Source organism: Heptranchias perlo, chromosome 9, assembly GCF_035084215.1.
Source record: "Heptranchias perlo isolate sHepPer1 chromosome 9, sHepPer1.hap1, whole genome shotgun sequence".
Taxonomy (NCBI): domain Eukaryota; kingdom Metazoa; phylum Chordata; class Chondrichthyes; order Hexanchiformes; family Hexanchidae; genus Heptranchias; species Heptranchias perlo.
In genome coordinates this window covers 66299996-66325914 of record NC_090333.1, presented here as the reverse complement: position 1 = coordinate 66325914, position 25919 = coordinate 66299996, and the positions used below count along the sequence as shown (strand labels likewise).

The 25919-nt window shown below is 44.8% G+C and overlaps 1 protein-coding gene across 4 annotated transcripts in view; it reads right to left on the bottom strand.

The window, feature by feature from the left end:
- Positions 1–25919, bottom strand: part of LOC137325498 (eIF-2-alpha kinase GCN2-like) — a 116419-nt gene that overhangs the window by 73340 nt on the left and 17160 nt on the right. For all 4 annotated transcript variants that reach the window (XR_010963887.1, XM_067990665.1, XM_067990666.1 and 1 more), the window contains exons 9-18: positions 25784–25872; positions 22216–22314; positions 21838–21915; positions 19147–19392; positions 16774–16858; positions 14815–14936; positions 9521–9570; positions 7692–7845; positions 6251–6349; positions 4660–4809 (exon numbers count right to left, since the gene is read on the bottom strand). Coding sequence is in view for 3 of the 4 variants with exons in the window: in XM_067990665.1 (XP_067846766.1) it covers positions 4660–4809; positions 6251–6349; positions 7692–7845; positions 9521–9570; positions 14815–14936; positions 16774–16858; positions 19147–19392; positions 21838–21915; positions 22216–22314; positions 25784–25872 (1172 nt within the window). In the remaining variant the exon portion in view is untranslated. The remainder of the gene's footprint in view (positions 1–4659; positions 4810–6250; positions 6350–7691; positions 7846–9520; positions 9571–14814; positions 14937–16773; positions 16859–19146; positions 19393–21837; positions 21916–22215; positions 22315–25783; positions 25873–25919) is intronic.

The window sequence follows — 25919 nt, the reverse complement described above, 5'->3', positions numbered from 1 at the left end:
GTCGGCATTGGGGGGCGCACTCCTCTCCAGGCTCTGCTCAGCTGGAGGCAGATGCTGAACCCCGGGGGCCGTCCTTGAAAAGGAGAATGATTGAGGGACAGCAGCATCTTTGCAAAATACCGGAAGACAAGTCACACACGCACTCTCCACAATAGCGGAGAGGATGGAGGAGTCCACCTCCAGCATTAGTGGAATGGTGCAGCAGGTAAGTGTGGGAATGTCTGCGATGAAGAGAATGGCAGCCTCCATCGAGCTTCAAGCACGGCTCACAAATGAGTCCATTCAGGCCCTGACAACGGCCGTGCGGACTCTGGATGCCAACATGTCTGCTGCCTTAAACAGACAGATACTTTAGCCGTGGCCTTAGAACGCGTCAAAGATCTGCTCCCAACTGTTCTCCAGCAGGGTGGTAGGAGTGATGTGGCCCGGGCCCAGGAGAGGGATGATGGCAAAAGGGGACATAGAAGTGGGAACTCCACTCAATCACTCAATGCGCTCCCACGTCTCACTCGTTGCCCCTCTCTCAACCAGTACCCGCAATGCTGCCTCCTTTCCAGGTGGCCGAGTTTGCCCCTGCACAGTTGCAGGTGGGGCAATCTTTGGCGGGGCCCTCACGGGCTCCAAAACCCAGAGGGCGTCGGCCGAAAACATCTAATCAGTCCGGGCATGGACATGAGCTACCTCTGCTGCAGCCACAGGGGATGCACCACGTAGAAGTAGTAGGAAGAGAAAGGCGAAGGTTTTGTAATCACAAAGGATATGCACAAGGGTGTCTGACAGATGCTCATGTTTTTCATTTATATTTGTTTATTGTTAAGTGCACATTAAATGTTATAATTGTCACCACCACTGCCACGTCTTGCCCATTCTTGAGTCCATTTTGTGAAAGCGCCCTTTCATGTGCTTCATCATGATTGGCGAGCCTTGATGACACCCAGTGGGTGCCTTTGCAGTGGGTGTTTGCGTAGTTGTAGGACTGTTTTGTGCGGGAGGGGGGGCAGGGGCTGGTGTTGGTGGTGCTCGTTCCAGGTGGTCTGAGAACTTGACTATCTTCACTTTGCAGATCTCCTTATGAGAATCTATCAAATATGAGTGACTCCCTGAAATTACAAGCAGCCAGGTGAGCCGCTGGTCTGCCGATGGGTTGCCCATCGACGTCCTCCTCCTCCTCAATGTTGATGGCAGATGCGGATGCTTCATGAGCGCATGGGGCCCCATCCACCGGTAACCCTCTCTGTGGAGCGATGTTGTGCAGGACGCAACAGACAACTATAATTCTACCCATTCTCGCTGGTGAGTATTGAAGGGCTCCCCCAGGTCGATCCAGGCACCGAAACTGCATCTTGAGTATTCCTATGGCTTGTTCAATGACAGATCGTCGTACCGATGCTGGTGGGGTTTCTCACAGGTGTCATGAGCCACGTCTGCAGGGGGTATCCCTGGTCTCCAAGGAGCCAGCCCTTAAGTCTGTTTGGTGAGTGGAAGAGGGCCGGGATGTTGGATTCTTGCAGAATGAAGGAATCATGGCAGCTGCCAGGGAATCTGGCACACATCTGCAGAAACCTCTTCTGGTGGTTGCAAACCAGCTGCGCATTGATGGAGTGATATCCCGTTTGGTTGATGAACAGTCCTGGCTCATGTGGAGGTGCTTGGATTGTTAAGTGTGTACAATCAATTGTGCCCTGTACCCATGGGAAGCCAGCCAGAGTGTGGAAACCCACTGCCCTCTCAGTCTGGCTGATGTCGTCGATGGGGAAGTTGACGTAGTCAGATACCCTGTAAAACAATCCATCCATGACCTGTCGTATACACTTGCGAACAGACAACTGAGAGACCCCGGCAATGTCACCAGTGGTGCCTGGAAGGATCCAGAGGTGAAGAAATTGAGGGCAGTGGTGCCTTTAACTGCCATGGGCAATGCGTGACCACCAGGGCCAGTCGGGAGCAGCTCTGCATGAAGGAGCACGCAGATGTCTGCGACCAGCTGGCAACTCATTCTGAGCATTTGTAGGCACTGCTCCTCAGGGAGATCCAGGAAGCTCATAAACCCTCTCACGTAGGTAGTGCCTCCCGCGACCTCAGGCCCTCCGTTGTTCCCCTCTCTGCTCTGCTGCAGGTCCTTGTGGTGCACCTCTGACTTGTGGAGCTGCAAGTCCCGGAACTGCACGACATGCCTGCCACGGATGGTGATGTGCCTCCTCCTCAGATGTACTGCTGAATACAATCATTGCGTCCCCCATCCTGATGGTGTCAGTTTGAGGTGGTCCGAAAAGTAGGTAAATATGTCTGAACGCAAGAATTTTGAGTGTGAACAAAGAAATCTGAGTCTAAACACAAAGAACTCCCAGCCAAAGATTTGTCTGAGAGAACTGCTTGCCCTGCTGCAAAAACTCACCTTTTATCCCCATCTGTCAAACAGTGATTTAAATGTCCAAATGGCAGCCGGCTGCAACTCGCCTCCCTTTCCATGGCGTGTTTCAGAAGCCACGGGAAACACGTTGAGGCAGAGTTAAAATCCTCTCCCTGCCTCAATACACAAAAAATTAACCACTTCAACAAGTTCAAGTATCCTAATTGATGGTTTAAATATTGTCCCGCTGGCTTTAATTGCCGGTGGGACTTCCGGCTTCCTGAAGAGCGGACACCCAGATGCGTCTGGGTCGAACGTGGAAGTCGGCGGGACGGATGCGGGATTCGTTCCTGCTCCTGAAATCCACGATTTTCATTGCCCCCCAGCCCCCAACCCACCTGGACCTGGGGGCTAAAATTGTGCCCCGAGACTTCAGTCCGACAGACAGAAACCGAGACTTCAGTCTGACAGAGAGAAACCGAGACTTCAGTCTGACAGACAGAAACCGAGACTTCAGTCTGACAGAGAGAAACCGAGACTTCAGTCTGACAGAGAGAAACCGAGACTTCAGTCTGACAGACAGAAACCGAGACTTCAGCCTGACAGACAGAAACCGAGACTTCAGTCTGACAGAGAGAAACCGAGACTTCAGTCTGACAGAGAGAAACCGAGACTTCAGTCTGACAGAGAGAAACCGAGACTTCAGCCTGACAGACAGAAACCGAGACTTCAGTCTGACAGAGAGAAACCGAGACTTCAGGTTGACAGAGAGAAACCGAGACTTCAGTCTGACAGACAGAAACCGAGACTTCAGTCTGACAGAGAGAAACCGAGACTTCAGTCTGACAGACAGAAACCGTGACTTCAGCCTGACAGACAGAAACCGAGACTTCAGCCTGACAGACAGAAACCGAGACTTCAGTTGAATAGGTTGAAAAAGATTCAGGAAAAGAAAAGGCAGTTGAAAGAAAAGAGGAAAAAAGAACAGGAAGATCATAGGATACGACATTTGGATCCACCAGCCAACCGACTTGAAGAAGAAAAGGGCGAGGACCTGTTGTTTGACTAATGATGCAGAGTGGCTTTGGTTGCCTGCTATTCATTGAAGTAGCAAGGATTTTGAGCTTGATAAATATTAACACCTGTGACATATTTGTATATTTAATGTGAGATGGTTTAGACAAACGAATATTACTGATACAATATTTTATTCGATAAATGTAGATAAATTCTATTTTAGTCGTGGCTATAATTAAGCGCAGAAGGCATTTTAAAAGCTCCTTTTTTTAAAAAAGGTGAAGTTTATTTCAGCTTTCTCCACAGAAGTTCTCTCCTATAATTCCTGTTTATTCTCCAACTTACTCACCTTACAATGCTGAAATTAAAAATACAGATTATGAGGAAAGCACATCTCCAGCTCCGTCACTCACTGGTATTTTAAATTATTTGAAGGTAAATGTTAAGAGCGCCAGTTTGCAGCCTCACTGTAGTCCAGGTATCAGACAGGCCGTCCACTTGAATTATTTTACTCACTTGCTTACTTCAATATATATTTATACAGTAACATTTACAGTGATCATGCATCACAAAGCTAGACAGGCAAATGAGCAGCATGTCAAACAATTAAAATAGAAAGTTTTTGGTAGGTTTGTAATTTTGTTCACTGCAGAGTTCTACAGCTGAGTAAACTGAAAATGAGAAACCATGCAGCAACAAAAAGGTATACACCAGACTGTATGTTTTTTTCCATTCTCAGGATGTGGGCGCTGCTGGCAAGGCTGGAATTTATTGCCCATCCCTAGTTGCCCTGAAGATGGCTGCATAAAACGACACCACTATTCCTGGCCAGAATGGAGATGATTGGGTGATTCCCCCGTCAATCACGCCTGGAGACCGCAGTGCTGTAAGTGACTGGGATTGATTTTACGCACATAATTTGTATGTGACTATGCTCCACTCGCTGCATTTTGCAGGAGAAATCACCCTGTTTTTATCAGGAGAAGTTGCTGCAGTTTTGGTCATGAGTTCTGTTTGCTGCAGTTCGCAGAGACTCTTTTTAAATAGACTTTGTTTGCTTTGCAGTTTGCTTTATTCGCTATACGATACACTGTTTGCTGTAAGCCCCGCCCCGCCTCCAACTCATTGGCTGACACAGTGGTGTCAACAGATAATCCACCTGAAGATATCCTTTGTAGCGGTTTGATACGATTTAGTGGCTTGCTGGGTCTCTTAAGACGGCAGTTAAGAATCAACTACGATGGTGAATATAATAAGCATATGTATCCTAATATAATGCTTTTTTTTCTTACCTTTACAGTAAAAGTAGAATCCACAAAAAGCTTCTGTAGAATTGTTAATGATTCCCAACACTGAGTGATACTTTTATCAAAGTGTGGTTTCAGCTGCAAGAATTTTTCCAGTTGTTGGGATACAGCATCGAATGACAACCCGACACAAGGCTAAAGAAATTGAATAACAGAAGCACAATGAGAAAAGATATATATACAAACCCACATGCTGACAGCAAATTTATGTCTAGTCTTTAACAGTAGCAAATGTCAATGGACAATACAAGCAGAAAATGCCGGAAAACAGCAGGATCCAGCAGCAGCTGTGAAAATACAGGCCAATGTGTCGGGTGCATAGTGCTGGCCAGTTCTGATGAGGGTTTGTTGGATGAAAAAGGAACAATTAATGCCCCCCACTCATGCCCACCTCCGTGCAGCTGGTTTCAGACTAGCACAAATGTGAGTTAGGGAGAGAGTCCATAGAGATTCTCAGAGGATAACCACTCAATTAACACTGTTTTTCTATCATCTTTAAAATATATTTATTATAAATCGAGAACATGATGTCCTCCAACTCTGGACAAACTTGCTTCAGGATTTACAGTCTTATCCCGCAGAGCTCGGTTGGCCTTGCTGCAGAAATTGGCCTTGACGTGCCACCGAGCCCTAAGGGCCCTGCACATACTACGCAGGGGAAATCACACCCCCTTTTTTCTTAAGATACATTTTTATTGTTTTATATTAAAAAATGGGAGTCACTTCTCCAGTGAGCATTTCTGTCCAGGTCAACTGTGGTGAGACATGGGGTTGCCAATCTTCCCGATTGTCCTGGAATTAAAGATTAATCTCCCGGACACTCCTGCGAGCCACCTCAGGAGGAAAATCATTGGGGCATTTTCCCGTCTTGTTTCGTTCTGGCCAGACTCACAACAAATAGCAGGGCCACCGCAATCAGCTCTGGGTGGAACCTGGGCCTGGAGCATGCAGTCGCTGGTTAAACTATGCAATAGAATGTTCTCCTTTATCTCAAGAGGGTTGGAATTCTAAAGTGAGGAAGTGATGCTTTAATTGCACAGATCCTTGGTTAGACCCCATCTGGAGTATTGGGTTCAGTTTTTGGCACCACACCACAGGATAGCCTTGGAGGGGGTGCAGCGCAGATTCACCATAACGATACCAGAGCTTAAAGGGTTAAATTACGAAGAAAGGCTGCCTAAACTTGGCTTGTATTCTCTTGAATTTAGACAGCTGAGCAATGATCTGACCGAGGTGTTTAAAATCATTAAGGAATTCAATGGAGTTGATACAGAGAATCCAGAACAAGGAACATAATCTTAAAATTAAAGCTAGGCCATTTAAGAGGGAAATCAGGAAGTGCTTTGACACAAAGACTAGTGGAAATCTGGAACTCTCTCCCCCAAAAGGCTGTGGGTGGTGGGTCAACTGAAATTTCCAAGACTGAGATCGATAGATTTTTGTTAGTTAAGGGTATCAAGGGATATTGAGCAAAAGCAGATAAATGGAGTTAAGATACAGATCGGCCATGATCTAATTGAATGGCGGAACAGGTTCGAGGGGCTGAATGGCCTACTCCTGTTCCTACAAAAAATACCTTTGCACAGTGATCCCGTGAGCCATATTCTGGACTTCCATTCCTGAAGAGGGTTTCTTCTAACAGCGTGTGACTAATAATCAGCTGCCTGTACTGTTTCTGTTAAGATAACAAATATTTTGAAGACATGACGGCCCATTATCAAAATGACCAAAGTACAGTCTTACACTTAAAATGTCCCAGTTAAAATATTATTAAAGGCAACTAAAGTACCTTGCTGCTATCTTTCATCATACTATGTTATACTTATATTACTGCTTTCTTACTAGAATGCATCAAATTGGTACATAGAAGCCAAATGCAAATCTTTTTGCACTATTTAACCTAAAGTGCAATTAATTTGGATAGCTCTTTCAAAGAGCTGGCACAGGCATGATGGGCCAAATGACCTCATACTGTGCTGTATAATTATTTGTGTATGGAGATGTGGCTTTTTACCATTTTGAAATGCAAGGTGATATGAAAGGTTTACTTTTTCCTTGCTGGTGGCCGTGGCACTTCATGATGTTTCCTGTGGTAGCTTAAAATCGACTGCCATGCAATTTCTGACTTTCTATGTCACCGAGCAGTAGGCTATCGGCAGAGCAGTTCCAGCCAGGTAGCTCTGCTCCGCTGTGGCAATCATTTTGCTCCGAAGTTTTGCGACACTTGTTACACTCCAGAGAAATGTTGGGAGTCAGCATTAGTGAAATTGCAATCCAGCAGCTATAAGTAGACGTTAAATGCATGGGAGAATCAAATACAGATCCCGGAATTCTCTCCACAGGCAAAGTATATATTTTCCATATCACGACAAATCAGACATGAATGGGAAAATTCAGCAAGCCGTTAAACTGATTGTAAGAAATTCCACCATGTGCAATTTTAAAATAAACATGTTGATGTGTTTGTTACTGATATCGTACAGAGCAATTCCAATCCCTGGGTCCAAGGTTTGTCAAAATAGTTCAACAGCTTCACCTGGTCATTCATACCCTCCTTAGACTTAAATTGTATCAGTATGAAACTATTACAGCAGTAATATTAGCAAAACGTTGCTGATGACCTTTCAGTGTTGCTTTCACAGAGGCATCGGGTTTTACCATCGTAGATTTGACCTGGTGGCAGTACCGAGCCATCTTGCCTTAAGCACAAGCTGCCAATGTAAGGTGACATTTGGCACTGTTTTGCTATATATCAAATTATGGTCTTTTTTTTTTACAGCACTGAGTATGTATGTATTGTGACATTTCTTTCGATGATATCAGAGGGAGCAAGCAGGAAACAGCAGGATGAACAGTGGAGCTAGGGCCCACTGTGAAATTACAGTGCACAGAGGCAGGTTGGAAACTTTGTTAATCCAAGTAAATTATCCAAAATACCTGCAAAATATGGACAGTGAAATAACATTTCACTCCAAACCAGAGTCCAATTAAAATTGACATCCATGTCACTTCCTTACCCCTGCTGAAGGATATTTTCTCACAATCTCAGACACAATTTGAATTAACTCTGCAACAGCGAAGATGGAGTCCTGCTCGAGATCGATGATATCAAACGCACAGTGTATTTGATAAGGAAGCCCATTCGGAAGAAACCTTTTCTTCATGCAGTACCTTTAGAACCAAATGATAAGTATTCGCTTAGGACGTGGTACAGTCCAGACATAACTTCTCTCATCAATGGGTTTTCAAAGCAACCTGCATTTTCAAACAGGGCATTCAACATCCATCCGAGATGTGATTCATGGGAACTTTTTTGTTTGTCAAAAAAACCCCAATAAATCAGGATCAGTTTGCTCCTTGATCTAGGAATTATGGCCGAGATTTTAACTCCCCCCCATCTCTCACCCAGCGAGACTGGTGCGTGGGAGGGATTAAAATTTGAAAACTCTACCTCCAGGCTCCAACCCGCTGTGTTCCCGGCCGCCGTAATCAGACCGTTGATGAGGCTCCTGCTAACGACAGGCGGGGGCCAATCTAACATTCAAAATTCACGGCCTGATGATGTCATCAGCGCCGCAACATAATTTTAACCGCGAGTCAGGTGGAGTCCCCCTCTGGCTGTAGCCCGGCAGCAGAACCACAGTGGGAGGAGCTGACTGACCAGAAGAGGCCAATGTATGTCTTTAAAAATTATTTCTGTTTAAACTCCCAGTGGGAGTTAGTGCTTAGTGCTCCCCCCATGCTCCGCAAAGGGTCCTTAGGCCTCCCCAGCCCCCGGCCTCTCCCCGCTCTCTGATGGTCCTGGAAGCCCCGGCCTCTCCCTGCTCTCTGATGGTCCTGGAACCCCCATCCCCGGCCTCTCCCTGCTCTCTGATGGTCCTGGAAGCCCCGGCCTCTCCCCGCTCTCTGATGGTCCTGAAAGCCTGGCCTCTCCCTGCTCTCTGATGATCCTGGAACCCCCATCCCCCGACCTCTCCCCGATCTCTGATGGTCCTGGAACCGTCAGCCCCTCCCCGATCTCTGATGATCCTGGAACCCCCATCCCCCGACCTCTCCCCGATCTCTGATGGTCCTGGAACCGTCAGCCCTTCCCCGATCTCTGATGGTCCTGGAACCCCCAGCCCCCGGCCTCTCCCCGATCTCTGATGGTCCTGGAACCCCCCCCGCCCCCGGCCTCTCCCCGATCTCTGATGGTCCTGGAACCCCCCGCCCCCGGCCTCTCCCCGATCTCTGATGGTCCTGGAACCTCCAGCCCCTCCCCGATCTCTGATGGTCCTGGAACCCCCAGCCCCCAGCCTCTCCCCGATCTCTGATGGTCCTGGAACCCCCACCCCCGGCCTCTCCCCGATCGCCATCAAAACCCCCTCCCATCACTGACTGCCAAGGACCGTTCCCACTGGATGGAACTCCGGGAACATTTATGTAAATAAAATCAGAGTCTATGTCACTTTAATCTTTGGTGCATCATTGCTAAGAATACACACTTGACCCACTAATGACAGGAAATGTAGGGATTGCTCAAAGCACTTAGCTAGCATAGAGGATTCACTTGGAGTATTAATTTAGCCACCACAAGAACATTTTCTCATTGCTGGGATGTGATTAGAGTGTTCAGGCAATATTGGATGGAGATGACAAATAAAATGCTTTTAAAAGCTTTCAGCATCACAGTCCAAAGTAACAAATGTATCTAATATAGAACATTTTGTAATAAAATAAAGCAAAAATCTCTTCTTGCAGAACAATTTGTTTCTGTTCGTCATTTTGTTATGCTGGAATAACATGGCACAGAGCAGCCCACGTGCCTGTATATCTGTAAAAACATCATCAGGCCGCCTCCACTTACCTTTTAATTTCACTTATTTTGTTTTTATGAACAAAACGCACAAAGGGCACCTGTAAACAGAGGGAGACATTAACAGTCAAACAGAACGGTAACCAAACAGGGTTTTTTTTATGCAATTACTTTGTGCAAGAACAGGTCAAGTGCAGAATGTCCTGGCCAATATTTGTCCCTCAGCCAACATCACTAAAACAGATTATCTGGTCATGATCACATTGCTGTTTGTGGGACCTTGCTTTGTGTAAATTGGCTGCCGCGTTTCCTACATTACAACAATGACTACACTTCAAAAATACTTCATTGGCTGTAAAGCGCTTTGGGACGTCCTGTGGTCGTGAAAGGCACTATATAAATACAAGTTCATTCTTTCTTTCCCATAATTATAGCAATTAATGCAAAAAGACAAACAACTTGACTTTAACCAATTTAACTGGAACATCTCTACTAAAATCTGAGTTACGACTTTGGCATCCTCAATTTGAAGTTTAGATTCTTGCTCTTCTAAGCAGGGATGTCATGGATTTTGTATTTTGATTTGTGTACCATTTGAAGAAGTTTAGTATTTGATGCTGGATTAGTTTGGCTCACTAATTTCAATTGTTAATGGGTATATCCACATAAATAACAGAGCTAACTTGTGTGTCCAGTCACAATGTTTGGTCACACCTTAGCTAACTGATCTATTGTCTGGAAAGTGGTGAATTGAGTGAATCTTTACAGACAAAAATAGATGTCACCGATTCAATTTATGTTGATCTCCACTCTTACATAAACATATTTGTTAGATATTGGCATCAGTAGTATGGTCAACTGTAGTTATAAATGTGAAGCTCATTGAAAAATCTGATTTTAAAAAGAAGTTAAGGAGTTAACAACAGACCTCCAAAACTACTGCATCTTTTCTGAATTGTAGTATATATCAAACAGAAGGCTCACTTTTTAAAATTCTTTCTCGAGAGAAACAGTTCTATTTGATACATTCCGCCAATATCAAAAGTGGCACCAAATGAATGTCCCTGAGCAGTAACTAGGACTTCGTCTTTGAAAACTAAAATTTCTTCAATAGTTGTTCTATGGTAATTAACCCATTGTGATTTTTTTCTCACTGATTTATCTTTATATGTTGTGCTGTCAATATTTCCAAATTTTTGCACTTCATATTTCCACTTCATTATAAATAAATACTTTAGTTATTGTCATCTGTAAAACCTAGTCTGGCTTTAATATCTGGCACTTAAAAGATTGGTATATTACTGTAAGTAGAATTATTAATCCTCAAGGTATACACCACTGCAAGGGCACATTACAGGAAAGGTACAGTTTCCAAATCATAAGGAGACCGCTGCTGTACTGTTGAGAAAGATAAACAGAAACTACAATATTTATATGTTTTTGCTCTCTATTAAATCCCCTGTCACTCAACATCCTTTTTAAATTGAGAGGGTAGGACAATCTAGGTGAAGACTGTCAACGTTATTCTCTCATTAGTTAATTTTTTTCTTTTTTCCTTTTCCACCTGCAATTCCGGCCTTGTGATAATCCATCTAATTGCTTGGCTTTAATGCAACCAACCAAGTTTTAATTGGATATAAACTCTTCTGGTGATATCTTTCAACAAGATTCCAATGCTTTGTAAGGTATTAACCGTCAGAAGTTCAGATTAAATACTGGCAATAAAGATTACACCACAAGATTGAAGAAGTTAACTCCACTCTCCTAATTACCCTACGCAACAGACCCTTTCTCGGTCATGTCGTGGTAGGTATTTACAGAAAGGAAGGGGAAGAAAACAAAGCACTCTAACCAGTATTCAGGGCGATGGTTCATAAGAACATAAGAAATAGGAGCAAGAGTAAACCATATGGCCCCTTGAGCCTGCTCCGCCATTCAGTAAGATCATTACTGATCTTCGACCTCAGCTCCACTTTCCCGTCTGATCCCCATGTCCCTTGATTCCCCTAGAGTCCAAAAATCTATCCATCTCAGCCCTAAATATATTCGACGACTGAGCATCCACAGCCCTCTGGGGTAGACAAGTCCAAAGATTCACAATCCTCTGCGGGAAGAAATTCCTCCTCATCTCAGTCTTGATGGCCGACCCCTTATCCTGCGACTATGCCCCCTACTTCTAGACTTCCTCGCCAGGGGAAACAACCTCTCAGCATCTGCCCTGTCAAAACCCCTCATAATCTTATATATTTCAATTAGATCACCTCTCATTCTTCTAAACTCCATTCTCTCTTCATAGGACAGCCCTCTCATCCCAGAAATTAATCTAGTGAACCTTCGTTGCACCGCCTCGAAGGCAAGTATATCCTTCCTTAGATAAGGAGACCAAAATTGTACACAGTACTCCAGGTAAGGTCTCACTAAAGCCCTGTACAACTGTAGTAAGACTTCCTTACTCTTATACTGCAACCCCCTTGCAATAAAGGCCAACATGCCATTTGCTCTCCTAATTGCCTGCTGTACCTGCATATGAACTATTTGTGTTTCTTGTACGAGGACACCTGAGTCTCTCTGAACACCAATGTTTAATAGTTTCTCACCATTTAAAAAATATTCTGTTTTTCTATTCTTCCTACCAAAGTAAATAACCTCACATTTCCCCACATTATACTCCATCTGCCACCTTCTTGCCCACTTACTTAATCTGTCTATATCCCTATGCCGATTCTTTGTGTCCTCGTCACAGCTTACTTTTCCACCTAGCTTTGTATCGTCAGTAAACTGAGATGAAGGGACCGAGTGTAGTGTATCCAAGTCATTAATATAGATTGTAAATAGCTGAGGCCCAAACACCGATCCTTGCGGCCCCCCACTAGTTACAGCCTGCCAACTTGAGAATGACCCGTTTATCCATACTCTGTTTTCTGTCCTTTAACCAATTCTCTATCCATGCTAATATATTACCCCCAACCCCATGAGCCCTTACCTTATATAACAATTTTTTATGTGGCACCTTATCGAATGGCTTTTGAAAATCCAAATATTCTACATCTACCCTGCTTGTTACATCCTCAAAAAACTCCAATAAATTTGTCAAACATGATTTCCCTTTCATAAAACCATGTTGGTTCTGCCTAATCATATTTTGATTTTCTAAGTGCCCTGTTAACACTTCCCTAATAATGGATTCCAGCATTTTCCCGACAACTGATGTCAGGCTAACTGGCCTGTAGTTCCCTGTTTTCTCTTTCCTTCTTGAATAGCGAGGTAACATTTGCTACCTTTCAGTCCACTGGGACCGTTCCAGAATCTAGAGAATTTTGGAAGATCATAACCAATGCATCCACTATCTCTGCAGCCACCTCTATTTGAACCCTAGGAGGTAGGCCATCAGGTCCAGGGGATTTGTCGGCTTTTAGTCCCATTAGTTTGTCCAGTACTTTTTCTCTAGTGATATTAATTGTTTTAAGTTCCTCACTCTCATATACCCCTTGGTTTCCCACTATTTTTGGTATGCTTTTTGTGTCTTCTACTGTGAAGACAGATACAAAATATTTGTTTAACGCATCTGCCATTTCCTGATTCCCCATTATAATTGCTCCTGTCTCAGCCTCTAAAGGGACCAATGTTTACTTTTGCTACTCTCTTCCTTTTTACATACTTAAAGAAGCTCTTACAATCCATTTTTATATTTCTTGCTAGTTTACTTTCATATTCAATTTTAGTACTAGGTCCCTTGCTTTTTGTGGTATATGTCAATGATTTAGACTTAAATGTAAGGAGCATGATTAAGAAGTTTGATACACAAATTGGCCATGTAGTTGATAGTGAGGAGGAAAGCTGTAGACTGCAGGAAGATATCAATGGACTAGTCAGGTGGGCAGAAAAGTGGCAAATGGAATTCAATCCAGAGAAGTGTGAGGTAATGCATTTGGGAAGGGCTAACAAGGCAAGGGAGTTCACAATAAATGGGAGGATACTAAGAAGTATAGAGGAAGAGAGGGATCTTGGAGTGCATGTCCACAGATCCCTGAAGGTAGCAGGATAGGTAGATAAGCTGGTTAAGAAGGCAAAGAGGATACTTTCCTTTATTAGCCGAGAACATAAGAGCAGGGAGGTTATGCTAGAACTGTATAAAACACTAGTCAGGCCACAACTAGAGAACTGTGTACAGTTCTGGTCACCACATTACAGGAAAGATGTGATTGCACTAGAGAGAGTACAGAGGAGATTTACGAGGATGTTGCCAGGACTGGAGAATTTTAGCTATGAGGAAAGATTGGATAGGCTGGGGTTGTTTTCTTTGGAACAAAGGAGGCTGAGGGGAGATTTAATTGAGGTTTATAAAATTATGAGGGGCCTAGATAGAGTGGATATGAAGTACCTATTTCCTTTAGCAGAGAGGTCAATAACCAGGGGGCATAGATTTAAAGTAATTGGTGGAAGGATTGGAGGGGCGTTGAGGAGAATTTTTTTCACCCAGAGGGTGGTGGGGGTCTGGAACTCACTGCCTGAAAGGGTGGTAGAGGCAGAAACCCTCATCACATTTAAAAAGTACTTGGATGTGCACTTGAAGTGCCGTAACCTATAAGGCTACGGACCAAGTGCTGGAAAGTGGGATTAAGCTGGATAGCTCTTTTTCGGCCTGCTAGATACGATGGGCCAAATGGCCTCGTTCTGTGCCATATGAAAGGCAAGTCACCCACAACACACACACATGTCTTACCAGTTATTTAAGAGTAGCAGGACAAAGGCCTGGGAGCAAGTCCTCTGCCTGCCCTCAGAATAGTGCATGGCACAAGTGCACCTAAAGAAGGAATCAAAATATTCCCAATGCATTGTGTCAAGCCTTGGCTCAGAGGTAGCACTCTCGCCTCTGAGTCAGAAGGTTGTGTGTTCAAGTCCCACTCCAGGGACTTAAGCACAAAATTTAGGCTGACACTCAAGTGCAGCATTGAGGGAGTGCTGCACTGTCTGAGGTGCCGTCTTTCAGATGAGACGTCAAACCAAGGCTGCGTCTGCCCTCTCAGGTGAACCTAAAAGATTCCATGGCGCTATTTGAAGAAAAGCAGGGAAGTTCTCCCCAGTGTCCTGGCCAATATTTATCCCTCAACCAACATCACTAAAAATAGATTATCTGGTCATTATCGCATTGCTGTTTGTGGGAGCTTGATGTGCGCAAATTTGACTTGCTGTGTTTCCGACACTACAACAGTGTCTACGCTTCAAAAGTACTCCATTAGCTGTAAAGCGCTTTGAGACGCTCTGAGGTCGTGAAAGGTGCTGTATAAATGCAAGTTCCTCTTTCTTTCAATGTATTGATGGTGTGCCATATTATGCTGATATACCTTGTGATCCAGAGTCATTTCATAAATATACCCATCACCGCTTAGCATTGTTGTGATATCACATCGACAGGACGTCCCAACACTGAATGGAATAATCTCGGGAATATCTACATGAACAGCACCTGGAACAGAAGAAAATATAACTCACATTCGCTTCCATCACCAGTAGCTTTGCTCATTACAGCACATCTGAAAAAGGATGTCTATCGCATGGATAATTTCTAATTGTAAAACTGCAGCCTGGCACTCCACAGCAACAGGTCTAATAGCCACAAGCTTTGCAGAAGAGTATAAAAGGACAGATTCAGATTTAATTACTTTATGCAGAGGGGAAAGGATTTCCAAGGAAGACATCGGGGGCTAATTGTATCAGCAAGTTGAAGAGAGAGTTGGATAAGTAACCGGGAGAAAAGTTTTATAGGAGGGTGTGACAGACATTATGAGACATGATATTTGATGGACACTGGGATCAGCCAGGTAGAATTCAATGGTCTTTTCCAATCTTCCACATTCTTATGTTCCTAAGTGTAGGGCAAGCATGATGCACCAGCTGAACTTTTCCTGCCCATCAATTTCGTATCCAAGTGTGCTAAAGGACTTAAGTCCCCATGGCAACGCCTTTATTTCAAATAAACCCGAAGTGCATTATTTGACTGGATCCCCCTCATTGGATCTGCACAGCAAACAGCAGTAAAATAAAACATAGACTGCAACAACATTAACATAGCAAAAAACCTTCACATCAGAAAATATTAATAGCGCTTAAATAAGTCAGAAATTTCTGAGTAGCTGAGTACTTGGGATAGTTGGCTTGTAAGAACAGACAAGAAGCATAACACTCAAGACATTGCACCTAGGCTGTTTTTTTTGGCTTTTCACATGGAAGATAGATGACACACGTGGCTTCCTGCACATGGATGCAGCACGTGTCATCTCTCTGGGAGTGCAAATGTTCAGTTTTTAAATGAAAGGCAGACATTACTGCATGTGACACTCCTAGTTCATGCAGAATTCAACAGCTTCTGTTAATCATTTCACTTACCTAACTCAATGCTGTTTAAAAATCTGTTATTTTAATCTATGTAAAACAATGATCAAGCAGTCCAGCTCTACAAAGTAGAACCACCCCTATAATTACCTGAATAAATCACTGTGATTATCTGCCCACTGAAGCGTATGGGTGACATTCACTGAAGCATCACCACTTGAAACGAGTGAATTTGCAGCAACAATGCTGAAGCTGTGAGAAAGACATTGGCCCCGATTTTAAAGGGGGTGGGGGGGGGGGGGGGGGGGGGGGAAGGGAGGGTGTGGGCACGGTGCGTGGGAGGCCCGAAGCAGACAGCGACACCCAGCAGTTATGAAGGAAACGAGGCCCCGGCTGATTTTAACTCGAGGGCCACATTTGGATAATTGAGATCGGTGTCCCACTCAAAGCCGGCGGGAATGATGTCAAGGCTGGCGGGTGGGGATGGCTGACCGCCCCCGGGGACCTGGAGGAACGGGCCCTGGCATAAGGTAAGCCCTGGGGGAGGGGGTTCCCAAACAGATGCCGGTGTGGGGAGGGAGAGTGAGGGCCAGGACAAGGGATGTTCAGGGATTTCCTCCTGCTCCTCCGAAGATTCAAAACTGTTTCCTATCTTGGCCTCCTCTGGTTTCTCTGCTGCGTGACGCCAGGTTTCTCTGGCTGGTTTGACACCGGCCAGGCCTCCCCGATGAAGTCATCAGGCCACCACTTTTACTTTTAAATGAGGCCCTTGCTTGCCTGCAGCGGGAGCCTCGGCCGACTTCAAAGTTGGTGAAGAAAAGATGTCACCGGGCGGGAAATCGGCCTGATTTTAACCCCTCCCATGCACCATTCTTGCCGGGCGAAAACAAAACAAAGTTTGCCAAACACTGTTTATGAAGATACTGCCCCTTTAGCTAAATCAATAGTTATATAGACCACATGTCACATACCATGCTTTTGAAATATCCGCCTCAGTTCTCTTTCAACAGATCGCCATGACCTGGATGATGAAATGGTGAAGACCAGGTCCATGATCTGAAGCGAAAAATAGGACACGGTTGTGTAATCACTGGTTTGCTGCAGAAACATTTTTATTTTCAATTTCTCTTAAACAGGGAGTCTCAGCGTCACCGCCCCCTTTTAAAAATCAAGTCGTTGCAAAGAACTGTAGCATTATCATCTTTTCATCCAGTTCTGTCCACTTAAATATACGGATTGAGGACATTCTCTGGTGGCACTACTATAGCTGGGATTTATCATCAACTTCAGGAGAGATGGGGGGTTAAATTTTAACCTAACTTGCCGGGCGGGAAACCCACGTGATCGGGTGGAACGCTGGTTTTACCACCACCGCCCCCCCCCCCCCCCCCCCCCCATATCACTCTCCAATGACTTCAATGGAGAGTAAAATCGGACGGGGTGAAAAACCAGCATTGCACCCGATCCCGTCAGTTTCCCGGCGGGCGGGTCAGGTTAAAATTGACCCCGTGGTGACTAAATTAATGGTGATTTCACAGCAACTGTGTCTCCAACATTGACTGGGGTGAATTTTCACTTTAGCTGCTAAGTGAAATACGGGCGGTAACGGATCGACCGCCCGTTTAACACCCAGCACGATTTTCTTTTCCGTTGAAATCTTGCGGGGGTGAAACAGGCAGCCGATCCGCTACTGTCCGGCGGGGAAATGAAAATTCACCCCACTGTTAAAAGACGGTGATGATTCTGTAACATTTAAGTCACATGATCAGCTCCCTAGCTCACAAGTAAGCAGCACAGCCGTGGATCAAAAGTATTTTGACAATAACAATCGCAACCAGATTTTGGGGCATGGAACCAGGATGGAGGTGGGAAATGAGCAGCAGACAGCAGTGATGTGATTCACTCAGTGTGAATGGAATAGCTGCAGACAGGTTTGCCAGAAATTGGACACTTGGTGACAGATTTATAGACAGTGGCACAAGAAGGCTAGTAGGGAAAGAGAGAAAAAAAGAGATAGAAAAGAGAGAGAGAGAGACAGAGAGAAAAGAGAGATAGTGACAGACTCACAGATGGCACTGACAGGACCGTACAAAGCAAGAGAGAAAAGGCGTACAGACAATTCTGTGGATAGGTGAAGCGAAAGATTAACCAACAGGTTGATAAGAAGTGGCAAAGGAAGATTTGTAGCTGGGTGACGAAGTCAGTTTTTGGCAGATGATTTCTATGGAAAGAGTTAACGAGAAAGAGCTCACAAATACACGCACGGTTAATTGGAATTAGTTTCCCCCCCAACTCTCCTGAAGGCACGGACACTTACCGGGGTTATGGTACCATGTACCTCAGTATCCTCACCGGAGTGGCCAACCTTCATTTGCTCATGATGGAGCATCACAACTCAGCCTAATCCTCTCATCATCCATTGGTTCTCAAACACCCACCTCATAGCAGGTTTACTTGATTGCATTCCGGAGCAGGAACCTCAACTGATTTTTCTCCCCCCCCCACTCTCTCAACCCCAGGGTGCAGAGGCCAATCCCCACCCCAGCTGATATCCAGTAACTCAGTAAGGTGTCAGCCGTGACGCAGTGATAGCGCTCTTGCCACTGAGTCAGAAGGTCGTGAGTGCAAGCCCCACTCCAGAGACTCGAACACAAAGGCTGACACCCCAGTGCAGTACTGAGGGAATGCTGCACTTTTGTAGGTGTCGTCTTTCGGATGAGACGTTACACCGAGGTCCCGTCTGCCCGCTCAGGTTGATGTAAAAGATCCCTTGGCACTATTTCGAAGAACAACAAGGGAGTTCTCCCCAGTGTCCTGGTCAATATCTATCCCTCAACTTCACATCACTAAAACAGATTATCTGGTCATTATCACATTGTTTGTGGGAACTTGCTGTGTACAAATTGGCTGCCGCATTTTCTACATTACAACAGTGTCTACACTTCAAGAGTACTTCATTGGCTGTAAAGTGCTTTGGGACGTCCTGAGGTCATGAAAGGTGCTATATAAATGCAAGATCTTTCTTTCTTTCTTTTACAGACTGGGAATCAAGCTTTCCTGGTCTGTATGGCAGTGCACTTACCAACTGAGCAGTCACAGAGCTCTGTTAATCTGAATTCTATTTAGATTTTCCTCTTTTATAATAGGCTAAATCAAAGCAAGATACAATGAAAAGGCAGGGAAATGGGATTAGATAGCTCCACTTGAACAGTTAGCACAGCCCAGACATGAAAAGCCAAACGCCCTTCTTCTGTGCTGTAATTTCTATGATTCAAGAATAAATAAAAATTCTTCACATAATATTGTATTAAGTTAGTGTTCCTTGCTTAAATTACTGAGAGTACCTCACTAAGCGCATGATAATAAGCAGATTCTTGATCTTTGGAGACTTTTCCGACAAGCCGCTCAAAAATCAACTTGATGGTTTCTCTGTGTGTGTCTTTATCTGGGGATGAAAGAGTTTGATTCAGTATTTCTTCCAATCTCCTCCTTTCCTCAGGCAGAAGACCCATATCCTTACTGTGCAGGATCTCCTCTGCACTGGGCCTCTTCAGAGGATCATCCTGTAACAACTCTCGACATGTCTGCAGCTGTGAAAGAAAAACATGTTTAACACTGGTATTTTACTAATGCTGTAAAGTACATGGAAACCAGAATAAAGGCTCCATTCAAAATCAATACACATCTACGGCACTATTTCGAAGAAGAGAGTTCTCCCCAGTGTCCTGGCCAACATATATCCCTCAACCAACTCCACCAAAAAACAGATTATCTGGTCATTATCACATTGCTGTTTGTGGGACCTTGCTGTGCGCAAATTGGCTGCCGTGTTTCCTACATTACAACAGTGACTACACTTCAAAAGTACTTAATTGTCTGTAAAGCGCTGAGGTCGTGAAAGGCATTACATAAATGCAAGTCTTTCTTTCTACTATACATTATAGGTCGGAATAAAGCAATCAAGATTGCTTCACTTCAAATTGTGACAGTCTATGTTAGTACACATTACAGTATAGCCGAGGATTAGCTGCCGTACCATACAATTCTAATAAGTCATCAAACTTGATGGGGGGAGGCAATGCAGAGGACCATTTTGAAAAGTTAATTTAATATTTTCCATAAACTTGTATTTATATAAATATACCACCTTTGGACTTCCTGAAGATAACTTCTAATAGCCTTAAAATTCAGCTTTTTAAAAATCTTTATCCTAGTGATCACACAGAACACCACGGCGAACACCACCGTAATATCCCATCTACCTTCTATAGCAGTGATGTCGGCCGCAGTCAGGAACTTGTCCAGCTCCCTTCTGAATGCTTGCCGTGAATCTGCACGCACTGCACCAATCGGCAATTTGTTCCGTAGGTCCACAACTCCCTGTGAAAAGAAATGCCTCCTAACAACGAACCTAGTTCTATGCTTCTGTAACTTATACTCATGTTCTCTGGTTCTTCCTCTCCTATCTAACTCAAACTGCCTATCCACATGGACCGAGAATTTAATCCTTTCATTATTTTAACGACCGTATTCAGATCTCCTCAAAGTCGATGCTTTTCTTGAGACACAAACCTAATCGCTCCAAGCCTATTGTGGTATCTAAGGACCTGTGAACTATGTATCACTCGAGTGGTCAATTTCGGAACCTTGTCCAATGGGCCTCTATATCACCTGGACGCATTGGGCCTGGTCTGTCGTTCCGGTCATCCGGTCACCCGGTCGGTCGGTCGGTCGGTCGGTCGGTCGGTCGGTCACTCACTCACTCACTCACTCACTCACTCACTCACTCACTCACTCACTCACTCACTCACGCACGCACGCACGCACTCACTCACACACACACACACCACCCTCCCCAGCTAAACTCTCCTATAAAAAGGATACAAGAGTTCCCCAATTGATACCCATCACGTGAATACAATTAACACTAATTGATATAAATCATACAATTAACATCACCCATCATCTGAGGGGGACAAAACTGGACACAGTACTTAAATGAGGCCTAAACATCGTCTTATACGAAGCCAGTAAAGTATTTTTTCTTTTGTATATAAACGCCCTGGGAATACATTCTTGCTCTCTATTTACTTTTACAGTAACCTCACAGTACTGCTCATGGTCCTTCAGAGATTCAGATATTATAACACCTAGGTTCTTCTCCTGCTCAACAACCCTAAGCTCGCAACCTCTGCATGGTGTACACATTTGGCATTAGCACTACCCTCATGCATTCATCAATATTAAGTGACATCTGCCAGACTTGGATCCATTCCCCCATCGCACCTAGATCTGCTTTTAATCTATTTTTCTCATCTAAGGCCCTAACACCCGTATAAATCTTTGTATCATCCACGAACTTGCAGATCGTTCCCCCAAAGCCATCATCCAGATCATTAATATAGATTGTGAAGAGCACCGGCCTTAATACTGATCCCTGGGGTACTCCACCAGTAACTGGTCCCCATGCAGAAGCTCTACCATTAATAACAATTTTCTGCCGATGAGAATGGAACCAATTCCTTACCCAACCCAACAGCTGCCCACTTATTAAGTAGCCTATTGTGTGGCACCTTGTTAAAGGCTATTTGAAAATCAAGGCATGCAATGTCAACTGGGCTACCTGCATCCACCAACATAGTAACTTCCTTAAAAAATTCTTTCAGGTTGGTGAGACATGGCCGTATCCACTTTTGATAAGCCCTTCTCTGTTAAGGTGGTCATACAGTATCTCTAAGATCCCTTCCGCCAACTTGCTTATAACCAAAATCAAGCTAGGGGCCTGTAATTCGCCAATTCTGACGTACTGTTTTTTAAAACATTGCTTGAGGGATAAATGTTGGTCAGGACACCAGGAGAACACCTCATTCTTCTTCCCAAAGTGCCATGGGATTTTTTATATCTACCTGAGAGTGTAGACAGGTTTAATGTCTCTTCTGAAAGATGGCACCTCCAACAATGCATCACTCCCTCATTATTGTACTTTAAAAACAATATGTTGCTAAAGCTGAACCCTAAACGGCTCAGTAACTCACCAAGATCAAGAATTCTGGGCGCAAAAGGAAGGCCTTTGTTTTGTCAACAAAAAGTTCATGTATGTAGCATTGAGGGTTCTGCAAAAAAAAATTGTGGAGACATCAAAAGCATATTTTAATTTGTTTTTTAAAATTGAATCAGTAATTTTAATAACAAAGATTTAGTTAACCTTTGTTGTTACTGCTTTACCTTAAAAGAAAACACAAGCCTCTAAGTGTACACTACGCACCATAAAATATAATTTGAATCCACTGTGGACAGGCCGTGTAAGTGAAGGGCCGTGCTTTCCCAACAGGGATGAACCAAATCAAACATCTCTTGTGTACAGGAATCTAAGAGTCATTTAGTCACTGTTCAGGGCAAAGTAAGATTCTTACACATTGTCCAATCCGATCCCTCCACTTCTGACGTTCTTGTGCTGTGCACTGAAACAGCATGTCCAGGATTACCATTCCGAAGCTGTACATATCAGCCTTCTGCAGGAAGGAAGCACACAAATTGCTGCACTACCTTCACATTAATTCCCCTCTGTCCTTTTAATTTAAGGCAGGATAAAGCATGAATGTCAATGCAAACCAACAGAACACGATAAAATCATTCTACAGGGTAAGTCACCTAGTCCCGGCAGTGAAAGCAGGGTTGGAGTGCAGCAAGCTTTATGCTCGCCAAGGTCATGCTGGGTTAACCCTGCCACATTCGGTGATGTTGTCCTAATTAATTATGCACCACAAGCTCCTGACCCGGATTGGGCCTGCCAGCAGGAACTTAGCTCTTAGCGCTAAGTGGCAGCTCTTAATGGCTCCTATTTAAGGGCATCCCTCATTCTTTGCTGGGTATAAACCCTCGAAGGGCTGGTTGAGGACGCAGAGCACTTCCTTTCATGAAGCTGCTTTGGAGGCGTTTGTGAAAAACTTTCAACAAAGAAGGGTTGCCCTGTTTGGAACCACAGGACGTCCTCCGCACGGGAGCTTCAACCAGTCTGCATGAGATTAGGCGGCAGATAGAATCAATGCTGCACCCAACAGCCAAAGGACTTGCAAGCAGCTGAGGAAAACAGCTTGAGGAAGTCTTTCAAGATAAGGCTAGCCGATATTTCATTATATCAAGTAGCTGGGTGAATTATGCATGCCACAATGAGCTTCCTCTCATCATGACAGAGGCTGCAGGCTAAGTATTCACAAAACAGCTTTCCAAGCTCACATACATCCCCATACTGCATCAGAGTGCTTCTTTACAGCCACTTCTAACTGTAAGTGTAGTTACATTACTTTTTGGAAAGGTGAGTCCACAAAGCAACCTTTCAAAAGAACCTATCTGCATGCTGCATGTTCATTTACTCACACTTAAACTCGGACATTTGGGTCTCACTCCTTATCCACTCTTCAAACTTTGAACATCTAAATACTACTTCTCTGCTTCAGAACAAGGCAGTGCATAAAGGGCCCATTCACGACCATCTCCTGCTGGTGCTCTCGAGAGTGCAGGTTGGGAAATCGCTGGCCCACAGTCTATGATGTTCCACTCATCAATATTAATGGACGAAACACCACAGAGGCTCTGGTCCCACAATTTGCCAGCTTGTGGTCACAGCAAAGACAGGGAGTGCCTAATCACAGAATCCACCCTAATTAGATGGTCCCCTAATTTTACAACTTTGAGTCAGTTTGACCAGACCATGCTCAATATCCTGAGAAGATGAAGGAAATGGGCCAGGATGCAGGTGTAAAGCTCCAATCCCTCAGGCCTAGTACCATTCTTTTCTTGTTATTCTTCCTCCCCTTACTCAGTCACTCCATACATTCTTCCACAACACCAGGGCACATATTAACCTTTCCAAACTCTCGCATTCAAACATATAGGGCATGATTTTAGCCTGGAAAAACGGTGGGTTCGGGGCAGGGGACGCAATAACAACTGCAAAAATCTAGAACCCGCCTATTTCCGGTTTTCACGGGGGTGGGCGACCAACCCGTTCTCAGGAGGCGGGTCGGTCAGTAAAAGCTTTCAAGGAGGCTGCGGGCCTCCATTTTCAAAACTTTTCGATTTTAACCCCTGGGGGCCGGGATTCCCAGGCCTTCTACTTCACGCACGTGACAGGAGGCGAGAAGGCCCGAAACTGCAGGTAAGTGTCTTCATAGCACAGCTTGTGGGCCCAAAGGAGCAGAAGTGCTTCCCCGAGGACCAACAAGCCTACCTGCAGCGACCCCCCACCACGATTTCCGATCCCCCCATACGATCTCCAACCCCCGACCCCCCCACCCCAATCTAACACTTGCCTGATCACGTCCTCTTCCTTGCTCTTCTCCCGTTCGATTGAGACCAACCTGTTGGGCGGGAAACCGACATAAAAGGAAAAAACGATGTCCTTACGTCAAAATCGTAAGGACATCCGGGAAACCCGTAATTCCACGTTTCTTGTCAGGAATTCCACCACCCCCGCCCCGGGCTAAAATCATGCCCTTGGTCTTTTTCTGTTTCATCAGAATGGGTCTATACTCTCTGGAGTTTAGAAGAATGAGAGGTGATCTCATTGAAACATATAAGATTATGAGGGGGCTTGACAGGATAGGTGCTGAGAGATTGTTTCTCCTGGCTGGAGAGTCTCGAACTAGGGGGCATAGATGCAGGAGAAAGGGTCGGCCATTCAAGACTGAGATGAGGAGGAATTTCTTCACGCAGAGGGTTGTGAATCTTTAGAATTCTCTACCCCAGAGGGCTGTGGATGCTCAGTCACTGAATATATTCAAGGCTGAGATGGATAGATTTTTGAATTCTAGGGGAATCAAGGGATATGGGGATCAGGTGGGAAAGTGGAGTTGAGGTCGAAGATCAGCCATGATCTGATTGAATGGCGGAGCAGACTCGAAGGGCCGTATGACCTACTCCTGCTCCTATTTCTTATGTTATTATGAAACCCCTTGTGGTTCATGAAAACCATGGCATTACATGCAGGGGCCCAGATGGCCGTATTGCAGAATCCATTCTGTTGTCAGATTTCAGGGATCAAACATGATTATCATAAGTCCTGGCGAATAATGCATCAGTGATCTGCAATGCAAATTAACTGATGTTGATGATACCCCAAGGTGATTTGTAGTGGATCTGGTAAGATTCGGGCGGGTCACCAGGAAAATTTATGGAAATGAGTCCCGCCCGTTAAGATCAGCCAGGGTCTCACGTGCCTGGACTCCCCAGTAGTGCCGCTTGTTTCGGGGCTCAGGCGCACCGTACCCGCTAATTAAAGCCAATGGAGGGTAAAATCGAGCAGAATGTAAAACCGCAGTTTGACCCGATCCCGTCAGTTTCACACCGGGCGGGTTAGGTTAAAATTACTCCCAAAATTCCAGTCTTGCATGGCGCAGTAATACCCCAGACATGGGAATGGAGAAAATTAAAACACTAATTGGACAAACTGAATTGAATCTTTTTTTTGGGCTGTGAAGATTAACAGATGTCAGGCAGGAGGCGATTACTGTTAGAAAGCAGTGCAATGAGGCGTCATCTTTCACTTGGTTTTGTCTGGTGAAAATTTCAGATGGATAATGGGGAAAGGTGGACAATTGGAGCACAGATAATGGGGTCTCGACTGTAGTCATCAAAAGATTGGTCCAATTTTAGAAACCCCGGTGGTAATTTTAAGCCAACCCGCCCGGCAGGAGTCTGACACGATCAGATCGGCCGTCCAATGAAGTCAATGGAGCGTAAAATCGGGTGGGGTGTGAAACGGGCCGCCGATCCAATCCAGTCAGTTTCCCGCCGGGCGGGTTAGATTAAAACTAGCCCCCCCCCCCAATCAAAACCTTGCAGAACTCACCAAGGTGAAGTAAGCAAGTTTTAAAATGACAGTCAAGACTGGGATTTCAACTCCAGCCCCCACCATGACATTTGCAAAGGAAAACGTCTATGAAACAATGCCGATGGGGCGTACATTTAGAAAATGCATACCGAGTCATACATGGCCATGTGCTGGTTTGTTCTAACTTCTGGAGCCAGGTATCCATGTGTTCCAATGTTCGCTGTGAGTTTCTCACTGCCTAATAAAGAAAGCGACATTTTTAAGGGCTGCACATAGGAACAGGAG